This window comes from Dromaius novaehollandiae, chromosome 1, assembly GCF_036370855.1.
Source record: "Dromaius novaehollandiae isolate bDroNov1 chromosome 1, bDroNov1.hap1, whole genome shotgun sequence".
Lineage (NCBI taxonomy): Eukaryota > Metazoa > Chordata > Aves > Casuariiformes > Dromaiidae > Dromaius > Dromaius novaehollandiae.
This window is the reverse complement of record NC_088098.1, coordinates 44,990,831-45,010,449: the sequence shown is the minus strand read 5'-3', so window position 1 is coordinate 45,010,449 and position 19,619 is coordinate 44,990,831. Positions and strand designations below refer to the sequence as shown.

Here is a 19,619-nt window from a genome sequence, read left to right as displayed (position 1 = left end):
TAACAAAAAATATGCTTATTAATAGAAGATCTGTAGCTAAGAGAGTCCTGTTAAACATCTTAGGAAGGAAATCTAATACTGGTGAATTGCAGAGTCCTGCAAAGTTCTAAAATATCTAATGATTGAGAAGAAAAATAGAATTTCTAATTAATCATATTTGAAAATTCTTGAATAATGTTCCAATATTGTTTTTATGCAGTTGGTCACTATGAGAAATAATGAGGATTGGTGAAATTATAGACAAATCAGTCTTTTTAAAAACCTAATCTGCTAGTTCAGGATTAATCATGAATGTCTTGCTGGCAGTTTGGAAGTCTAGAGAGAGCACACAGGAGAATATATATGTAGGTTAAAATTGAATGTAAAGTTCTATTGTGTCCTCTTTTTTTTCTTTTCATCTATAATTTCTATAATGAGCTCTTTGGCATCTAAAATGCCTCCTTTAGGCTGTTTGTTACTCTCTTTCCCTCACTTATGGTTTTGTTTTTAATTAATTGCAGTTGATTGTGAAATCAAAAAAAAAAAAGAAAAAGAAAAAAAAGCAAATTGAAAAAGCTTTTCTCTTTAGTTCTGTTATTTACTGAGAAATTCAAAAGGCTATTATAACTTTTATTTCCAAGCAGACTTTCTTGGTTCTAGTGTTTTGCTACCAATGTGTTTAATATTAAACATCTGATACTACCTAGAATAGAAATGCATATGTTTACATATTCCAGATTTTCACCTGATGGAAGAATAATAGCATCTTGCAGTGAAGATAAAACTGTTAAAATATGGGATACAAGAAATAAAACATGTGTTGATAGCTTCATAGATTATGGAGGGTAAGTGTTACTGTTTAAAAAAAAAAACACAGTAAAATGTGTAGTTTTAATGAGATCAAATTCATATTTTCTTTTGTTAGCATCTGTATGCTATGTCTAAAAATAGACCAAAGTTCTACCATCCATGGAAACTGTAATACTCATTTTGCATTTTTCTAAAGAGTTTAACTGACTGTATCTACCCAGTTGTTTTCTTATAGTCAAGAAATAACCCATAGAGAAGTTGGATTGTTTGGGGGGTTTTGACCTTGTTCCTGTTTCGCTCATGGTTTTTCCTTCTGTTTGGATCACTTGCAATACTGGGCACTTTAACAGGAAGAAAAGTATAGGAATTCTCCACCTGCATGTTCACTAGTGCTGTTGATGAAGAAGGTATTCTGTTAGCTTCAGTTATCTGCCTTGTTTAGTTACGAAAAACAAACACTTGCTTTCACTTATCCTCAATTTTCTTATATGTCTTGGAAACAAAGTTTTATTTTACAGATGCCCTAGAAGATTAATTTTGTGTATATGTTTTGTTAGTTCCATGGCTGCCCTCTCTATTCTTTTTCAAGCAAAAAGGCTGTCATACCTGGATAGAAAATTATGTTACTAACTGCTTGCAACCCTTGATATTATACCGATGTCTTCATGCTCAGGGATAGCTTTGAAGTACTTTCTTCTGGGAACTTAATACCCAAATGTAAATTGTGAAGATTTGAGCCAGGATAATTGTACTATCTTCTCAGCAAAAGCCAGACCATACAATCTGATTCAGGCACATCTTTTTTTTCATGCTTATTACAATTGCTTGAAATACTTTACTGGAGTTTCCATACAGGTGGATTCTATGAAAGTTGGTGGCAAATTATGCTCTTTAAACATCAAATATTTCTACCAAAATGAATAATCAATCTATTTTCATGAATTATATTTAGATTTGCAAATTTTGTGGATTTCAATCCAAGTGGTACATGTATAGCTTCTGCAGGTTCCAATCATACAGTGAGACTGTGGGATATTCGAATGAACAAGCTACTACAGCATTACAGAGGTAAAAACAACATGGTTTGTTGCATTTTCTTTAGAATTGAGCTCTTTGCAATGAAATGTGATTAGTGTTAACCTATGATTTCATTCCTTACTGCAGAAAGTGGGGGAAAAAAGGTTGTATTGGCATTTTGTAAGTGTTCTTTCTGCAGGTCAGGCAGCCTAAAAAAAAACCAAACTGAATCCTGGTTATTCCTTTGCAGTGGTGCTCTTAATTTTTAGAATAGAACTAAGTAGATGTTTTAGAGATTCTCCTATGCACCCAACACTTTTTTTTTTTTCCGTTAATGGAATCAGTTTTTCTTTGGGAAATAGAAAAGAGGTAATTATTGGAAATGTACTTTTGATTTCTTAAATATCTCCTATCTGATCATAGTCTTCTGTAAATTAGTTCACAGAGCAGGGGTTAACTGTGTGTCGTTCCATCCATCTGGTAACTACCTCATCACTGCTTCTACTGATGGTACCCTTAAGATTTTGGACCTCTTAGAAGGAAGGCTTATTTACACACTTCATGGACACAAGGTATACACAATAATTCTGTTTAATTTAAGATCTTAATACGTCCTGCAAAATCATTTCAAATGGAAGATAACGTCTGTGCCATCATATCTTGTGTCTTGCTACTTGTGGAAAAACTTCTACTAGAGAGCCAAGTGTTGCATTAATACAGCTTGTCAGAAATGGACAAGGAGATGCATCAACTTTAGCCCCAACAATGCAGTTAATATGTCAATATTGTATGTTTGCTTAATGTTGAGTAATAGTTCTTGTTCTGAATTAATTAACAAATAATTAATTTTAGAAATCAAGAGTTAATTACTTGGCATATTAGTCCTTTTGTCTACTGAAAAATAGCACAGTAGTCCTCCAGTTGAGGGAGGGGGAAGTTCATGAAAGATGCTTTTTTTGTTAAGAATGGCAGTCTTTCTCCCTTACCTCCTAATACAAAATAAACCCTACTTTTGATAACAAATCACTCAAACACATTATCAAACATACTGTGTTATTGAGACAATTTTTGATTGTTTTAATTCTGTGTAAAATCTATAGACAATGCCACTGTCTTCCCATATGTGGTTGTAGTAGTCATAATACAACATCTTATCAAGATGTACAATGTTCGCTCTTTCATAAAGTTGAGTTTCATAAAAATTTCACTGCAGTTAAGCTGCTTCTTATCTTGCTAAAATGGGAAAAATGCGTTTATATTAAACTACTGCCTGGAAGTATTTTTGGGTTTGCCTTAAAATACTATGATTACAGTAATAGCATAATTTTACAGTGCGCTAATTATGTTTTTTATTTTACAGGGACCGGTCCTTTCTGTGGCTTTTTCAAAAGGTGGTGAAAAATTTGCCTCAGGTGGAGCAGATGCTCGGGTTTGTGGTATTGGCCTTTTAAATAAAATGTCTTCTCAATGTTTGTTACAGTGAATGAGAGTTAAACATAATATGCCAAAGTAACATGTTAATTATAGTATGCTGACATGATTCCTTTGCATTTCTTCTCCTATTGTGTTATATAGGCTTTATTTATCCTAAAGTTAAATTTGAGGAGGAAAATGCTAAATATATGGTTGGAAAAGTTGATCTTAACTACTTCAATTGGATATTATGAAGAGGAGAAGACCACAATACTGGCCACTTCTATTACACAAATTACATTAAAGGAGTGATTTTTAAGTATAAACATTTTTAAAACATAAACATTTTTAAAACATAGCAATTCAATGTCAAGAAAGTAGTTTTATTGCATACACATTTCATTAGGTTTTCCCTTCTTTTAAAGTCACTATTCTAATTGTAAGAACGTGCTGCTGGGAAAACTTTTGGCTAGAATTGGAGGGGGGAAAAATCTTATGTTAGTATATACATTTATTAGTGACACAACAAAGAATTGGACTTCATAGAAGGAAGAGTTCTTTGAACATTTAAAACAAGAGAAGTTCTTTTAAATTAAATGGCAAGTCATATAATTAATTCTCATCTGCTGTGATAAATCTGATAAATATAAAAATGTTAACAGTCCTGGAATTGCCTCCGACATGTTTTATACTCTCCAAAAAGAAACAACTTACGTAGCCCAAGGATTAGAGTCATACAGTCTGTTGACATTTTCCTTAATATTTGTTGTGTTATTGTTTCCTATTATAAAAAGCTAGAGCCCAGCATAGGTGTAGAAAGTGGTGTTGTAGAAAGGAGGATCTTCTGAATTTACCATAAACTGTGTTTATATTTTGGTAAATACATTTTGTGAAATTTGAAATATATTTCAACAGGTAACAGAAACAGCCTTGAAAATTTTTGATTCAAAAGAATTTATTATATCAGTATGATTAAAACAAATACAGCTGTCTGTTTTTCAGTTGCTGCTTCAAGTAGTACCCTTTCTAGAAATGACTTGAAGGCGCTCAAAAGAAAAGAAAAAAAAAAGTTGCTTTCCATCACAAGGAGTTAATGAGAAGCAATGGCAACTATTAGAACAATGCAAATGTCAGCAATCTTTCAATATTAATTTTGCAAGCAGGAAGAAAACAAGAGTGGGGGGGAAAGATGTGTATTACTTGAGCCACTACTGCCTTCTTTTGTTTTCAGGCTCAAGCTTTTGTATGAGTATTTTCAGTTCCAAAAGGAAACTTTGATTCTTAGGGAATCCGGAATTGTTGACCTTATTTTCCTGAGAAATTTCTTTGATTTTTATGAGGACTAGTATAGAGTATGTTTACATTAACTTATTTTGAGAGAAAGTGAAGTGTGTGAGGTATTAAATTAGTTTACATGCTAGAAGATTCATCATAGAAGCTCTGATGATGGAGGAGTCATAGTATTAAGCGAAATTCAATCTCCTAGATTGAATGCCACCGTGTTCCAGGAATGCCTATGTTATTGCAAGATTACTTTGAACTCAGGGCCTGCTGAATGCATCATAGTTGGTGCACTGGTGTCATTGCCTTTCTCCTGCTCTGACTCCGTGCTGTAGAGCCAGTGGCACATGAGATCATGGAGTGAGTGCAATACCGTACTGCAAAATCTGTAAGATGATTCATGTTTCTCAGCAGTTTGGTGCATTGGTCTCATGCTCAGTGCATGAGAGGAAAGATACAGTTTCATAAGAAAGTGATTTCTAGGTAAATGTGCAGTAAAAAGTGGTTATAGAGGTCTAGTTGCTAGCCCTGTTTTTATTTTCCTTATAGAAAAACATGCTTTTTATCAGCTGGAATTCATCTTTTCATGTGAACATTCGTGTGGGAAAAGGTTACTTACTTTGCTACAACTTTCATTTTTATATCTTAAGTTCTAAAATGTACAGTGTTACATTGTGTATGTTCTATTCTGTGATAACTGCTGATATGTATGGCTTTATCTATAGCAAACATAAAAGTATTCCTCAGCTTCCGTTTCCTCTGCAAATATCAGTGTTTGCTGACCTCTCCATGTAGCCCATTCAGGTCTGCCAGCAGAGCAGCAATGGAAGCACTCTTCTGCTTACTTTGATGGATTTAATATGGATTACTGCAAATGTAGATCTCTTCAGGTCTACCATGAGTTAAACCTTTTAGGGAATATTTATTTGAAAAGTTCTTCTGGCAGATTTGCATAGGCAATAACCAGTTGATCAGCACAGACTGGCCATAGAAATACCATCTTCCCTAGCGCAGAATCCAAAAGATACTGTCTGCCCACAGCATGAGTTAAGGGCAGCTGATTCATTGTAAATTTGTCATGGATTACTTGCTCTGTACACATTCTTTTGAGACCATTTTATTTTCAAACAGGCAAAATCCGGTTTTTCTCCATCAAACAAGGAAAACCAGTGTCTCTGCTTCTAGTTTCAAGTTTCTTTCTGGTCAGTGCTCAGCCAGCTGATAGGAGAGCTTTATTCAGAAGCAAATTAAGGATATGTAACAAGCACTGGTTACTCCTCTGTTCCTTCCCTTTTGCTTCCTTTATCAATCAAAAAAAAATACACTTCAGATATCTTGACTATACATTCACATGCCCAATCATTTCACCTACCTGTTTCAGTGAGAAACTTAAGACTTTCTACAGTTACTTTTAAGTGAAAGAGCAAAGGTACATCTGTTTCTTTTGAAGGTAATTGTCTTGTGCTGCCTTGCATGAAGACTTTTAATTGAATTCTTGACATTTGGGGGAGGGGATCATTATGTCAGGTGACTCCCTGGAGCTATAAAGAATACTTCCTTATGGAATATTTACCTTTCTAGGCTTGTGCACAGTTGCTTTATACAGTTTGCATTACAAGTGAGATACTCAAGGCATGCATGGATGAGTCCTTGCTAGTTTTAATCTTGTTAATTATTTATCTGTAATAATGAAGCTGCAGTGGCAAATTTCCAGTTTAGAGTGGGACAAAACATTTTTTGGAGCTTGAGCAGCTCAAATGGCTCACTGCTGATGAAAACAAAGGGTCCTGTTTCTACCACCTTCCTGTTATATCTGTGTTTACTCAGATACCGCTCAGTGCTGAGCCGATTCAAGTTGCTAAGCCAGCAGAAAATTATCCTGAAAAAACAGAAAGTCAAAGCCATAAAAAATGTGAACAATTTTATGCAGGATTAGTGATCTAAGAATGATGGAGGTAGTGGGACTATAAAGCTGAGAAGAGGAAGGGGAGAAGGAAGCAGGACCTCCCTCCCATTTTCAGCACAGTGAGCTGCTCTGAATGAGCTCATCTGACTGTCCCAGTGGGTCTTTATTGGTGCACTGCATCTCCTAGCTCTAACATCTGCATATTTAGTCTTCCACTCCACAGGGTCACGAAGGATGTCGGACTTGAGAAGAGCTTGTAATAATCCAGTTATTTAGGAATATATTAAAAATATGATTTAGTTTACTTTGAATTTCTGCTTACAAATCTGTGGTTTCTGCTGTTAATATATAGTTTATTAATTTCTTAAAAATATGTTTTGCTAGACAGGCAAATAGTTTTTAAGTCGACTTAAGAGTAGAACATGCTCCCATCTTAATTTTCCTCTAATTTAGAGAGCAGCTATAAAATCAGTTTTTGTCTGCTGGAAATGGCCATCTTCTACTAAAGAAAATGTAAGGAAGTTCGTAACTGTTTTGCCAAGCACTTAAGTAAAGTGACAAGGGATAATACAAATTGGGTGACTTATGGTAAATTTAATGAAGTGGCTGATATTTACAGTTGTTTTGTGACATGAGGCAGTAATATCTTACTCTACCTAATGCTGGATGTATAAATATCCCTCTCCCCTATTAGGGAGACTGTCTTGTACTATCTTACCTCTGCTTTTGGCCATGGTGTGAATGTTTCTACCTTGAATGAAAAAAGTGCAGTTAGAAAGGGTTTAGAAAACAGATTTCTACTGCTAAAACGCCAGAGCATATTCTTCCGAGTTTCAAGGAACTCGGTCATTTTGCTTATCAAGAGAAAGTTCGAAGAGATGACTTGCAAGCCTGTATAGAAGACAGATATGGTGGAAAATAAATAGCTTAGCACAATCTAGTGAGCCAAAAGGTGAAGCAAAATAAAAGATTGCTTTAGAGTTTGTTTTTTGATTATTTGAACATCATCTACAGATCTTTAAGACTTCATCTTTTTTCTAAAAGAGATTAAACTACAACTATTAGACTTGAAGTAAACGATACTACAGGGAAGTGCTTGTACTGTAGAAGTGATCAGACTAAATGATGACAGCAAGCTTAGTCTAATGTTATGATCCATTAGTAATAACAGAGCTCATTGAATACTTATGTTTTGTGCATTGAATAGGCTTGAGGTAAAGTTACTGATATGATGGCTTTTTACAGGTATTTCTATGGAAAACCAACTTTGATTCATTTGATTATAAAGAAGTTCTTAAGCAACACAGTAGAAGAATGCATACTGATGACCCTCCTCATCTTCTTGATATTTACCCAAGGTCACCACATCCCCATAATGAAAGATTTCAGTCAGTTGAGGTAAGTGCAGTAAGTACTCTAATATATGAAACCCAAAACAGTAAACACCTTCTGTCTAGCATTTATAATTAAATGTGGGCTATGTATACCAGAGAATCTTTCTTTGTTGTGTATAATATTTCAGAAGCAACCATAAGCTATGAATTCATATTAAGGTTATTAGGCGAGGTCATGTTCATCGGGATCTGTCCGACGGTTCCTTTCATGCTTCTTGTGTAAGGTCTATACTGTGTATCTGGTAAAAGTGTAGGTGGTAGTCTGGTGTTTGCTGAAATAAAAACATGTCAAACTGTTGCAGAAGATACCTGAACCTTCAGTGAGCTTTTAGGATACTGCTGAAAATATATCTCTATCAGCGGGACAGGGTGAATATTGGCATTATTACTAGAAGTCAAAAACTTGACTGTTTAGATTATCACAAGTTGTTCCTCTTTCTAAGACTCTTAGGTATTGCGAGAAGGGCTTGACATTGATCTAAAAATGTAGAAAGCCTTTTTATGGTTGTGGTGGTTTTTATGTCATTACAGAGAGGTAGATCCTCGTAGTCTGATTTTCTTATAGGCTCATTCTGCAGCAACTTTACTTTTAAAGTTTGCTGGTGGAAGGTATTACAGTATTGGGAATTGAAGTGAAATGTCCAATATTCAGTTAGTATTTGGAAAATTCTGTTTAATCCCTGTTGGTCAGATTGGCTGAAAGTTGTTATGCTAAGTATGTAAACAATACCATGTTATAGTCAAGACCATTCTTTAGGCTGAAACCCCAAGGGTATGTTTGTCGCTGCCCTTGATAGATCGGGCTAACTTCTGAATGCTGACTGCCTCCACTTTAATCTCTTCGGTATTCTCTAGATGCCTCTAGTGTCTGAGAGTTGTATTTGATATGAACCTGGGAAATTTTTGGTTGCTGTCACACACTAATTGTGTCCTATAGAAATTCACCGTTATCTGTTCTGGTTCTTTTTGTTCATATAAAATACAAATACTGCTGCCTTGGCATTTGGCTCCTGTCTCGGACTCTTAAAACACTGAGACTTCATATTTTCGTGTGTGTGTGTGTGGTTGGCCTTCTCTATGAAATGAACCTGAATGTAATGACAGTAGTTGTATACCAGTAGGAAGCATATGTATGCAATATCACTAGTATAAAGATTGACAAGATTCGGGGAGGAATGACAAAACCTTTATAGAATCCATCAAAGTATTTTCATGTGTCTGGTTTGGTTGTGAAGTTAGATATGAGTTAGATGTTTTCTGATGCTTAGCATTTTGATCAGAACAAGAACAGGACAACAACCGGATGCTTGACAGCTTGATTAACAGACTTCTCTGCCAGACAATGTCCCATTTTTGTAAGGTCAATGAATGAAGCTGCTAAGTGTAATTCCTTTTAGCAGCTGCCTTCAGCATAGATGGTCAGTGCTGGAACTCAATCACAGCATTTACCATCAGATTTAAACCACTCTTACGGTACCAACAGTTTGCTTCAAGACCCATCCAAACTACACCCAGTTATAACACGTGCTAAACATGTTAGCACCTTGTTTATTACCAACCCTGAAAGGACACACAAAGGGAATTTCATAGTTGAATGTTGAATTGCTTATAAGCTTATCTTTGAAAGATTTCTTTTAAACTAATGTCTGCATTTCTGCATGGCTGTAACATTTGCAGTAGTTTTATAGGCTTCTGGATTAGCTGCTCCCTGTTAGCAAAAGAGGTCTATGACTTTGTCATTGCAAAGTTGGAGACTCCCGTGATATCTGGCCATAGTTCTTCTCTGGCCCAGTTTAATGATCTTAAGAATAATGTTGCTGTGTCTAGTTTTCTATTAACATCACTTTATCTGTAGAATATCTTGCTCTCAAACCACCATGAAGTATGTTATGTTTACTGATTAGTAAACTGATACTTAGTTACTGATAAAGTTTTAATGAAACAGATATTACTATGATGTCCTTTTTGATTTGTAAATTAAAGAATTTAATAAAAGTAGTAATCATTAAGATCTCTTTTGCAACTTATTTTCAGAATTCATTTAACAATATGAAAGTTTAGAAAGCATTAAAGTGAAGTTATGAAGTTTAGTTGCTTCATATGTGTCTTTCCCTGTCTTTACTGCCCCTCCTGTCTATCTAAAAAAAAAATGTTTGTTATGGTGAGGAAGAATGGATCTCACCATCTGGATATAGACATAATTTATCTAGACAAAATAGTGTCTGGTTATTACCACCACTGACGTGCTTTAGTTGCACTAACTATGCTTGAAATTTTGCAATGTTCCTAAATAAATATTGTTTACAACAGTAAAGCAGTGTTTTGCAGTCTTCCTATATGTTGCCTCCCTTAACTGGAAGATGCAACATTTCTACCCCCACTGTGCTACCGTATTTTGGATTTTTGCTCCTCTTTTCAGTTAAAACAAACATACACTTTTTTTTAACATCTCAACCTTTTTCTTGCAACAGGAAATAGGGAATTTTATCACTAGGCAGTCTGACTGCAACACCACTCTTATTCTTCTAGTTACTCATCATGTCCCCAATGCCCAATGTACCAGGAAAGGAGAAACTGAATTGCATAAATGTTGATTAGAGGGAATTTCTGGAGGTCACCTAGCCATACCTCCTGCTTGCAGTGGGAATGTTTCCAGCAGTCGACCAAGTGAGCCATGGCTCTGCCTGGTTGGGTATTGAACAAGGATGGAGATGCTGCAGTCCTTCTGGGTGATCTCTTCCAGTGCTGCACAAACCTTCCAGTGAAGCAGCTTTTCCTAGTGTCCAATCTGAGCCTCAGATGAAATTCATAGTTGCTTGCTTTCTATTTATTTTCTTGTTCATGAGGAACAGGGGAAGCAGACGGATCTTACTGAGCTGAAGTAACAGTATCCTTAAGAAACCTGGTAGCATACACAAGTATTACAATCAGGCAGATGAGAAGACTAGTTCAAATACAGGAAATTAAAAGAACAGATGACCTTTTAAGGTTTGCTACAAGCAACTACAGTGTCATCTAGATACTCAAGATATGTTAAAAACGCATTGCCACAGATTATGCTGAGATGGATAAGCTTAGGCGCTTCTATAGCACGGGTGAAGATGAATTGCTTTAAGATAAAGTCCTAAGTAGTAGAACACTAAAAATGCAACAGATGTACAGGGAGAACTCGAGAGGGAAATAATTCTGTCCATACTTTCTTTTCATTGTTAATGTTTCATGCTTCTCCAAGTTCCGTATTGCTTTTGGGCAGTTGCTGTTTCTCTGTCCCTGCTTGCCTCAATGTGACAAGGTCTCTGCTACCCCAGAACTGCATTCTGGGAAAATTGTACATGCAAAATTGAACTGGTTATACTCAGTTTATCCATTTGGGTTTGGAAAGATATTTGCAGTGTTCTTGTGCATCACCTATTGGGAACTGCTGTTCCAAACAAAATAGTTTGCGCAAGAGGATTAAGAATTGTTCCAACAGTTAACTGATGTCACCTGGTATTCTGCCTTTACGGTAAAGATTGAAACAGAGCTTGAGGGTACTTGCACCTTTTCTCAAAACTTTTCCTTACTCTTCAAAGCTATGCACAGAGCCAGTAGTATTTAAGATACCTTCTCTAGGTCCACCTTCCCCCTTTCTGCTCGCTTTCTGAAGCGTAGTTATCATTTACAATAAATTCCTTATTTGTATCTCCTCTTATTTATAGACTGTCAGTAGCTTGAATGTTAAGATACAGCATTGAATTTTATATTTTTGGCTTATAAATCTTTACAACTTCATTCCGTAGGCTAATGTTACTAGCACTGATCAATGTGATTCTTGAATATACAAGTAAGTAGAGGCTTATAACTAATATTCTAGAATCCATTTCACTTTTTTAAAACTTATAACTATTACAAATATTCAGATAATTTGGAAATGTAAGTAAATGACTCGCTCTCTGAAGGTGCCTACTCTTCTCTCTTGTCCATAGCAGTAATCTTGGGTGACTAGCAGTATATCTAGATTTAGCTGAGATGAATCCTATCATTGTCTTTCTGAGATAAGGGTGTTTCTAGCGATTTGGAAATAGTATATTTATGCAATAGTGTAGTTGTCGTATGATATACTAAAAATGATGCATTCCATTTGGATACAAGTTGTATTTCTGAATTTTCTGTATTTTTGTGTAATTAATCTTTAGTATTCCAGAGATCTCTTTAAAGTTGTTGAAATAATCTCTTTTTTTTAAAAAAAAAAAAAAAGTGTTTGAACAGTCTTTCAATCTAAGCTGTGTTGGTTTTGTATCTTGAGCATAAATATCTTCTATTGATTTTTGTTTCACATTAAAATCTTCAGTATAAATTTGGATGCATTTTCCTAGATAAATAAAATGTGAGTCTACACTAGGTGGCAGTAGAAGTAAGAGAATATATGGCTATTGCTTGTTTGCCCTGAGAACTCCAGTCTGACACGAAACCAGTTTAATCAAATTTAAATTTCTTTCTAGTATGTTTGCAAAGAGTTTTTCACAGCTAAGTACATCACTTTTTCTGAAAAGTTTTGTGTAAGTCACTTTAAACTTCTTCATTTAGCTTCATTCTGTTACCTCATTAACTTTTGGTATAACATCAATGTCTTATGAAAGGCATTGTAAAAGTGTGAAGTGAAACCTGCTGGGTTCTTTTAGAGGTTGAATATACTTTATTAGAATGAGCAGAGGGAAATCTGCAGGGACATATTCATTTACTTAAAGTGTGTGGTGAAGAATTAATGTCCTTAGTTGACTCTGCTTCTTTTGATCCTCCCCTATTTTTCTGCTGTCTTAAGCAATGATCCTTATTCCTGCTTTTTATTTTCTTAAAGTAGTGTTTGGTTTTGCACTACTTCAGTCTTCAGAAATCTCTAATTCCTTACATGCAAGGTTCTGGAGAACCTTTCCTTCAAAAGTGTGTGGGGATTCAGGGTGGGGTTTTGTTGTTGGGGGCTTTCTGTTTGTTTGTTTTTTTAATACTATGGATCGAAATTTGATACATATATCATCATATTGGAAGAAGATAATCCAGTTTACCAGATAATTAAAGGAAAGTTTTGGACTAGTGATTTTTAAAAACCTTTAATACATGACTTTACCTCACTTGTTAGTGTTCTGATATTCTCTCGTTTTTAAACTTAATTTTTTCCAAATATGTTTGGTGGGATTATTTCATGGATAACTACATCACTTTGCCAGGAGATGTGTTGAGTGAGTCATTTGAAACTTTTCCATTTAGCTTCATTCCATTACTTCATTAATTTTTAGAGCAATATTAAATGCAAACTATTCACGAGAAGGGTTTAGCTACACCCTTTATGTTTTATGCTGCCTTTTCCTCATACACTTTGCCATTCCTGAGTTGTTGCTTAACAATTCTATATGTATTTAGCTCTTTTAATATGACCTCTGTGGAGATGGTTCCTGCAGCCCTAGTCAGTGGTTCCAATTCTCCTCCTCCTCCCCTATCTCTGATAAAGTGGTAGTCAGAACTATTTGCATAGGAGACTTGCATTCCAGTGCCAGGATGTGATACTTCTGCATAAACAGCACATTTTCTTTACTTAATCATTCCATGTATTTATTTAGCAATGTAACATCAGGAAAAACAGGTAACAAGGAGATGATATTGCAAAGAAGATGTTCCAAGAGCTGTTAGTACTAATACTATAGTAATTCAAGTCACTCCTCTACATCAGAATATTGATAGGTGATGGGCACCTGTTGTCCCTATTCTGCAGAGTCCTGTAGGTGCAGTGTCCTCTGTTCTCTTCAGTGCCCAAATGATACGTGTCAGAAAAGGACTGGGCTTAGCTGCCAATAGTCTGGCTGACACTCAGCTGATGTATTATATTTATTACAAGAAGGTCTGACGGTCAGACACAAATGAGGCTTATGATGAACAGTAAACAAACGGATTAGGACAATACCTGTTGTCTGTTTCATCTAAATAGATGAGGTGTGTATAGAGAAAGAAAGTAAAATTGTGGCATAGTGTTTTTGTCATGACAGTAAAGAAGTCCAGTTAAAACTGTGGAACTTTCAGATAAATACAAGTTTACTGCTTAGACTGTGTTACCTGGCTCTGTTTCTCCTTTTTTCCCTTTCTTTCTTCCAAGTCCATTTGGAAAAATTGGAAAAAAAGGAAGCACTTGATCCTAATGTCTACAAATTGAGGAAGACTTTTAACAGTTTTCAATTTTTATAGCCCTGTAGGAGAATCCCTGTTTCCTGATTGCCTCCAAATAGCTCATTCTCAATTGACCCAAAAGCAATCTGAATTCAAAGTCAGAATACCTACAAAAAGAGCTCATGGATGAAGAACAGCTTGTCTAAATTGAATTCAAGCAAGATCTAAGGACTGCTAGTCAGAAGTAGTGACCTAGCTTAAAAAAGAGTTGAGATATCCCCTTAATGAAGGCTTGTCATCTCTGATTTGTCAGTGCTGCAAAGCATGAGGATCCTTTTCAGCTTGACCAATCAGGTAACATCTGTATTTAAATATGCTTTTTTTCCCCCTCCAGCTTGCTAGGAAACTTTGTGGCTCCTTTCCCCCGCAACTCTGCTTCCTCCATGAAGATCTCACTGTAGTGAACTTTACTTCTACTAGTTCCAACCTGAACTTGTGTGACAGAAGTTACAGAAATCCAAATGAGATGAATGAAAAGGCTCCAGGCAGTACAAGGTGCTATTGCCTTTCTTTCCTGGCTACTAATTCCAGTTTAAAGCTCTCATTCTAGCCATTTACTCAGCTAATGGATCTCTGACCTAAAAGGCTAGACTTTCATTTCCATACTCTAGGATCAAGTAGTTTGGGTTGAGGAAATCCTGCTGAAGCAGTCACTGAATGAGCAGCTCAGGCTGATCTAGAGTTGTGACTGCCCTCAGGTGAGATGATAGGCCCTTTCTTCTTGAAAAGGCAAGTTAAAATGATCCTTCTAATAAATCTCCAGCAACCAAAGGAAAAAAACTATCACTAGGCAGGTGTGGGGGTTTTGTTTGTTTTTTAGTTGAAAGTAAGATAGCTGGAAATAATATAGTTTCTGATAAGTCCATTGTTATACCACTGATGCAAAGTTGAAAAGAAACAAGTTCATTTCTCTTTAAGATTTCTTGGTGATTTGGAAGTCATCTAGTCTTTCTGTGAATTTTGTCAGTCCATAAAATAGTCCATACATCACGCTCAGAGGGCAAATATGTTAGGCTGTGATGCGTCCAGATAATAAAATGATAAGGAATACATGCAGTACAGCTTTCATAGGGAGGATATTCTGATTCTTAAGTCAAACCCCTAAGATAAATAAATGCAGCAGCAACTTTTTCCACAATTCTTTATATTCTCATATTTTTCATTAATATTTTACTTTTCAGGAAAGGGCATTAGTAAAATATTGTTATAGATTATTTCCTATAACCAACAATAAATGAGTAATCAAACTTCACTACTAAAAAGTCAAATTTTCAGACCTTGTGATGACATGTATCTGAAATAGAATGCTGCCTCTTGTATTGAAATCAGCCTCTGGTGTTATCCAGTTTTTCATATGGCTTTTAGAGACAGCAGGATTTTTGTTTAGCTAGTTCACTTATCACAGAAGTCAGTGTTGCCTCATACCTGTTTTCCACAACAATGTTTTTCAAGTTATTTTAAAATATCAGGCTTATCATGTAAGAAGCAAGCATGCAGGCAGTCTCTGTATTGCTCTGATAAGTGACTGGGGAACTTGAGTGTGAATTGGAAATGGAGCTATCTCTGCAGCTAGATGTGTGCTCGCATGTGGCTTTGGTTCTAATGATGTAGCACTTGAGTTAGGCAACTTGGGCCCTTACATATCCACTGAGCTGGAGTGGCTTCAACTGTGTTGACCCCAGGTGAAGCTGTTTTACCCCTAGTACTTCCATTTTATTTTAGTGAGCTTCATGCCACACCCCCAACACTGATGTACCAAATTTTGGTAGTAATGGAACTTGGAAGCAGTAGTATGAGACCGTGAGCCAGGATGTGCCAGTCAAGTACAACAGGCTGGGGACCAGCTTAATATAAAGACTTGAGTGCTGCATACAGAAACCACAGGTGGCTGAGCTCTTAAGTCCATAGTCATTGATCTTATGCATCTGTGTCAATTTAAAAATAAAATAGTGTAGGAGTCAGTGTAACATAGGAGGGATACATGCAAAACTTTCAAAAGCACCTGCAAGTGACAGTTACAGAGTCTGGAAATTATTTGAATAATACCTGCAGTTCACTGTTTCAGTAGCATCATTGGCTACTCTTTGGTACACTTCTTAAACTGTTGTATAGCTTCAATTTCGGGTAGTTTGAGTTAACTTTCTAGTAAGTCTGTTCTAAAATTGTATTTGGCACTTTATTTTTATTGATTTGTCATAAAACTGAATTTCTTAGTAGTTATGCTTCTTGTGGTAAGAGCACTTGATAGTTTTGCGTGATGTTTATAAAGTATGAATGATATTTCTGTGATAAATGCATATCTGGATCCTGTTTCTGTATTATATAATTGTTTGTTATACTGTTACAGGGGTCAACATCCTTCCTTTATTTTTCACACACTTTAAAGAATGTTTATAGTCTTTATTTAATAGTGGTGCCTTAGTGTGGCAAATGGTCCTTTCTATTTCAGTCTTCTCTTTTTGTACTGATGCTGAGATAGTAATGATTATAATTCATTTTCAACAGATCAACCCTAGCTTTGATGTGGCTGATACACAAACACTTGATCCACCTGTCATAGAGATAAGTTCCTCTTTATCTTTCAATACTCTGGTAAGTTACCTTGTGAGTGAAAAGAGGATCAGGCATAGCTTAAATTAACATGTTACTAGAAATCTATTCTTTTGGTCTATATGGATAAAGTATACTGTTCAGAGTTCAATATCCTAAATTCTCAACTTAAACTTGTTTTCAGTTTCCAAGGATAACCAGAAGATGGTGTAATAGTGAACCTTTCACATTATCCCAGCAATTTTATCCTTGTACTAAGCAGCTCCTCTAATTCTACGCCCTTGTTAATTGTATCTAAATATCGCTGTTATTTGTGTCTTATTCTGAAACAGTCTTTCTAACTCTGTCTTTATCTGCAGTTAATAGGAAACCTAGAGAATAGTTGCCTCACTGATAAAATTCCGATAATGATGCTTTATTTTTTCTCCTTTTAAGACATCTGGTAGTTCCCTAGGAAAGAAAAGGTAACACATTCTAGGAAAGAATGATAGGATTAGATCCTTCTAGTGTTAGCTTTTCATATGACATTGGTATGGCATGTGGGAGGAAAGGAAGGCAATGTTTTAATGGTACTTTCGTAGGAGGAGAAATATGCTCTCCTGGTATGAAGTCCTAAAAGATGTACTGTTCTAGAATTAGGTTAAAATGAGAATTTTTCTTTTTTAGCTCTGAATCTGTTCCTGTGAAGGCATGATTTGTATCTAGAGCAATGTTAATTGCCTTAACAACAGTTGTACAGCTGAAGCGTTAATACCTAAGACTAGGCAGTAAGTGTGGTTTCTGATGTTCTATTTTGTCATAAGTGCTTTATGAATAGGCATGTTGTGAGGGTACTTTTTATAAAGTACTTTGAGGTCACTGGTGAAAATCATGATATAGAGGTTCACATGTTTAAAAAAAAATACATGCCAAACAGAAATAACCACATATTATCTTTTACTTGATGAGAGATGTTACAGTTTCATGTATTTTAAGGTTTAGCAATTGTCATGTTGTGTTTTCACAATGAAATACAGATCTTTAAGATAAGATAATTTGCGTCAGAAGTAGTAATTTGGAGACTTACAGAAGTCTCTTAAGTAGACTTGACAGATTGTAGCTTATGGTGGATGCAACTTATTGACTATCTGTCAATTTAAAATATGCTGTGTTCATTACATCTTGATCTTAATACTGATTACAGAACTCAGGTGTATATTACACTGTATTTCTTTGTCATGCATCTATAAAGCTGCCAATCATTTAATCTCCTTCATTAGTTCTTTTGATATGAAAGTACTTTATAAAACGGAAGCCCAGAAATCATCTTAGGGAGTCAAACAAGGAAAAGAATAAGTAGATCCACTACAGATAACATCTTGTTGATTTCTGTCTGACTGGCTTTACAGTCTTATTAAAAACATTGCTTCAAAATTCATACCTTTTGACTCTGTCAGTAGTCACTACATATTTTTCCATTATCTTGAGCTCCTGTTCACCGTTGGCTCTCACATTTCTGCATCACAGCATCTGTCATCTACCTCTTATTTTTTTTCTCTTCTCTCCCATCTAGCAACATTTCTCTATCCTCACTACTCTGATTACAGCCCTTAGGGCAACTGCTCTGTCCCACAAACCCACTATTGACACAAATCCAGAAACCATGTGCACATTTTCTCTGCCACTAGCTCTTTTCCTACAGTAACACTTCCCCAAATCTGGCAACCCATCTGGGCCTCCCTACTTTCTAACATCATCTATACAGTTTTAGCAGCATCGCGCTATTGAGTACCTGTTCGCTGCCTTACCTGCTCCTGTTGTTTGTGGAGTGGCTGCCTGTTTCTTAATTGAGCTGTAGGTCAGCCATCAAGTTTCTTCAAGTTTTGTTTCCAAAGGGTTCTGGATTTCAGTGACTTAGACCTTTTCATCTGAAGCTGGCTCAATTGCCCTCATGTATAGAGGCCCCTTCTATAGAGGCTTCATGTTCTTCTGAGAAGTCAAAGGCAGGAAGGGAGGATGCTGGACTTCTCCCCGTCTCACTTGTGCTGCTGAACTTCCCCTTGGTATTATTCGTCCTCACTTGAATGGCACTTTTTTTTTTAATTCTCCTCTAGTTTGTTGTCATTATGTCTAACTCATCCTCTCTTTTCCTGATTCCAAACCCTGGCTTACTCTTTTTCTCGTAATTATCAAAGGCAATCCCATGTATATTTTGCTTTGTTTTTGTTTTCCTCCACAAACTTCATCAAGACCCAACTTAAAGCTACTTGTAGCCTTTTGCTCCTACTTCTACTGGAAGGACTCTGTTCCAGAGTCTTGCTTTTCAGATGGCTAGAAATCTTTGTTCAGATTGCCAGCTTAATTCACAAATGTCCAGTGTATACCTATTTATTCTTGTTCAAGTGTTTTGCTTTAGCTTAAATAGCTCTTCTGCCCTTTTCATATATTCAGAGAGGGAAAATATACTCTGCATCTCTATCCTCTATCTTTAAGGATTCTTGTTCAATGACTTTGTATCACGCATTTAACACAGCAGGGCTGTAAGGGTCTTTCCAACAGATGATATTTGCAAAGCACTTCAGCAGGTTCCCGGACCAGGCTTTTCGAGGACAAATAAAAACACTGAAGCTTTTGTGGGGTCTGTGATGAGTTCCCAAAAGCTCACTAAAAGGTCTTCAGGGTGAATGCAAGTGCCTGTCAAACCTTACAATGTTTTGTTGAATGATTATCAAGCTTTTTAACAGCAACTGGACTAACTCCTATAAATCTCAAGCTACTCCAGGAAATAGGAGAAAGACCCCCCCCTCCCTGACCTTCCCTCCCTTATGTCTTCTGTAACAGGCTTTTTCCTCTTTGGATTCTCCCTATTGAGAATCTTTTTAGGCTATTTGAACTGTGTCTGTTCATACTGGTCATAGGAAATACACTAGTACTGCCTCTAAGAAGACTTGGAACAGAACAAAAAGATATTCCTTTCTCTTTCTTCTGTATAGATTTATTGATAGAAATTATAGAACAGTATAGGTTGGAAGGGGTTTGGAGGAATCTTATCCAACCTTCCCCTTAAAGCAAGGCCAGATTGGATCAGGTTGCAA

General features: G+C 36.0%; 1 protein-coding gene across 15 annotated transcripts in view; it reads left to right on the top strand.

Annotated features, from left to right (window-relative positions):
* The window catches only part of POC1B (POC1 centriolar protein B), a 64,191-nt gene that overhangs the window by 10,768 nt on the left and 33,804 nt on the right, over nt 1-19,619 (top strand). For 8 of the 15 annotated variants that reach the window (XM_026104158.2, XM_026104150.2, XM_026104152.2 and 5 more), the window contains exons 5-10: nt 717-824; nt 1,742-1,857; nt 2,245-2,378; nt 3,167-3,235; nt 7,652-7,804; nt 16,501-16,587. In XM_026104158.2, coding sequence (XP_025959943.2) covers nt 717-824; nt 1,742-1,857; nt 2,245-2,378; nt 3,167-3,235; nt 7,652-7,804; nt 16,501-16,587 — 667 coding nt within the window. Of the gene's footprint in view, nt 1-716; nt 825-1,741; nt 1,858-2,244; nt 2,379-3,166; nt 3,236-7,651; nt 7,805-14,329; nt 14,491-16,500; nt 16,588-19,619 lie in introns of all 15 variants that reach the window. The other 7 variants (XM_064510113.1, XM_026104155.2, XM_026104156.2 and 4 more) reach the window with 2 other exon arrangements.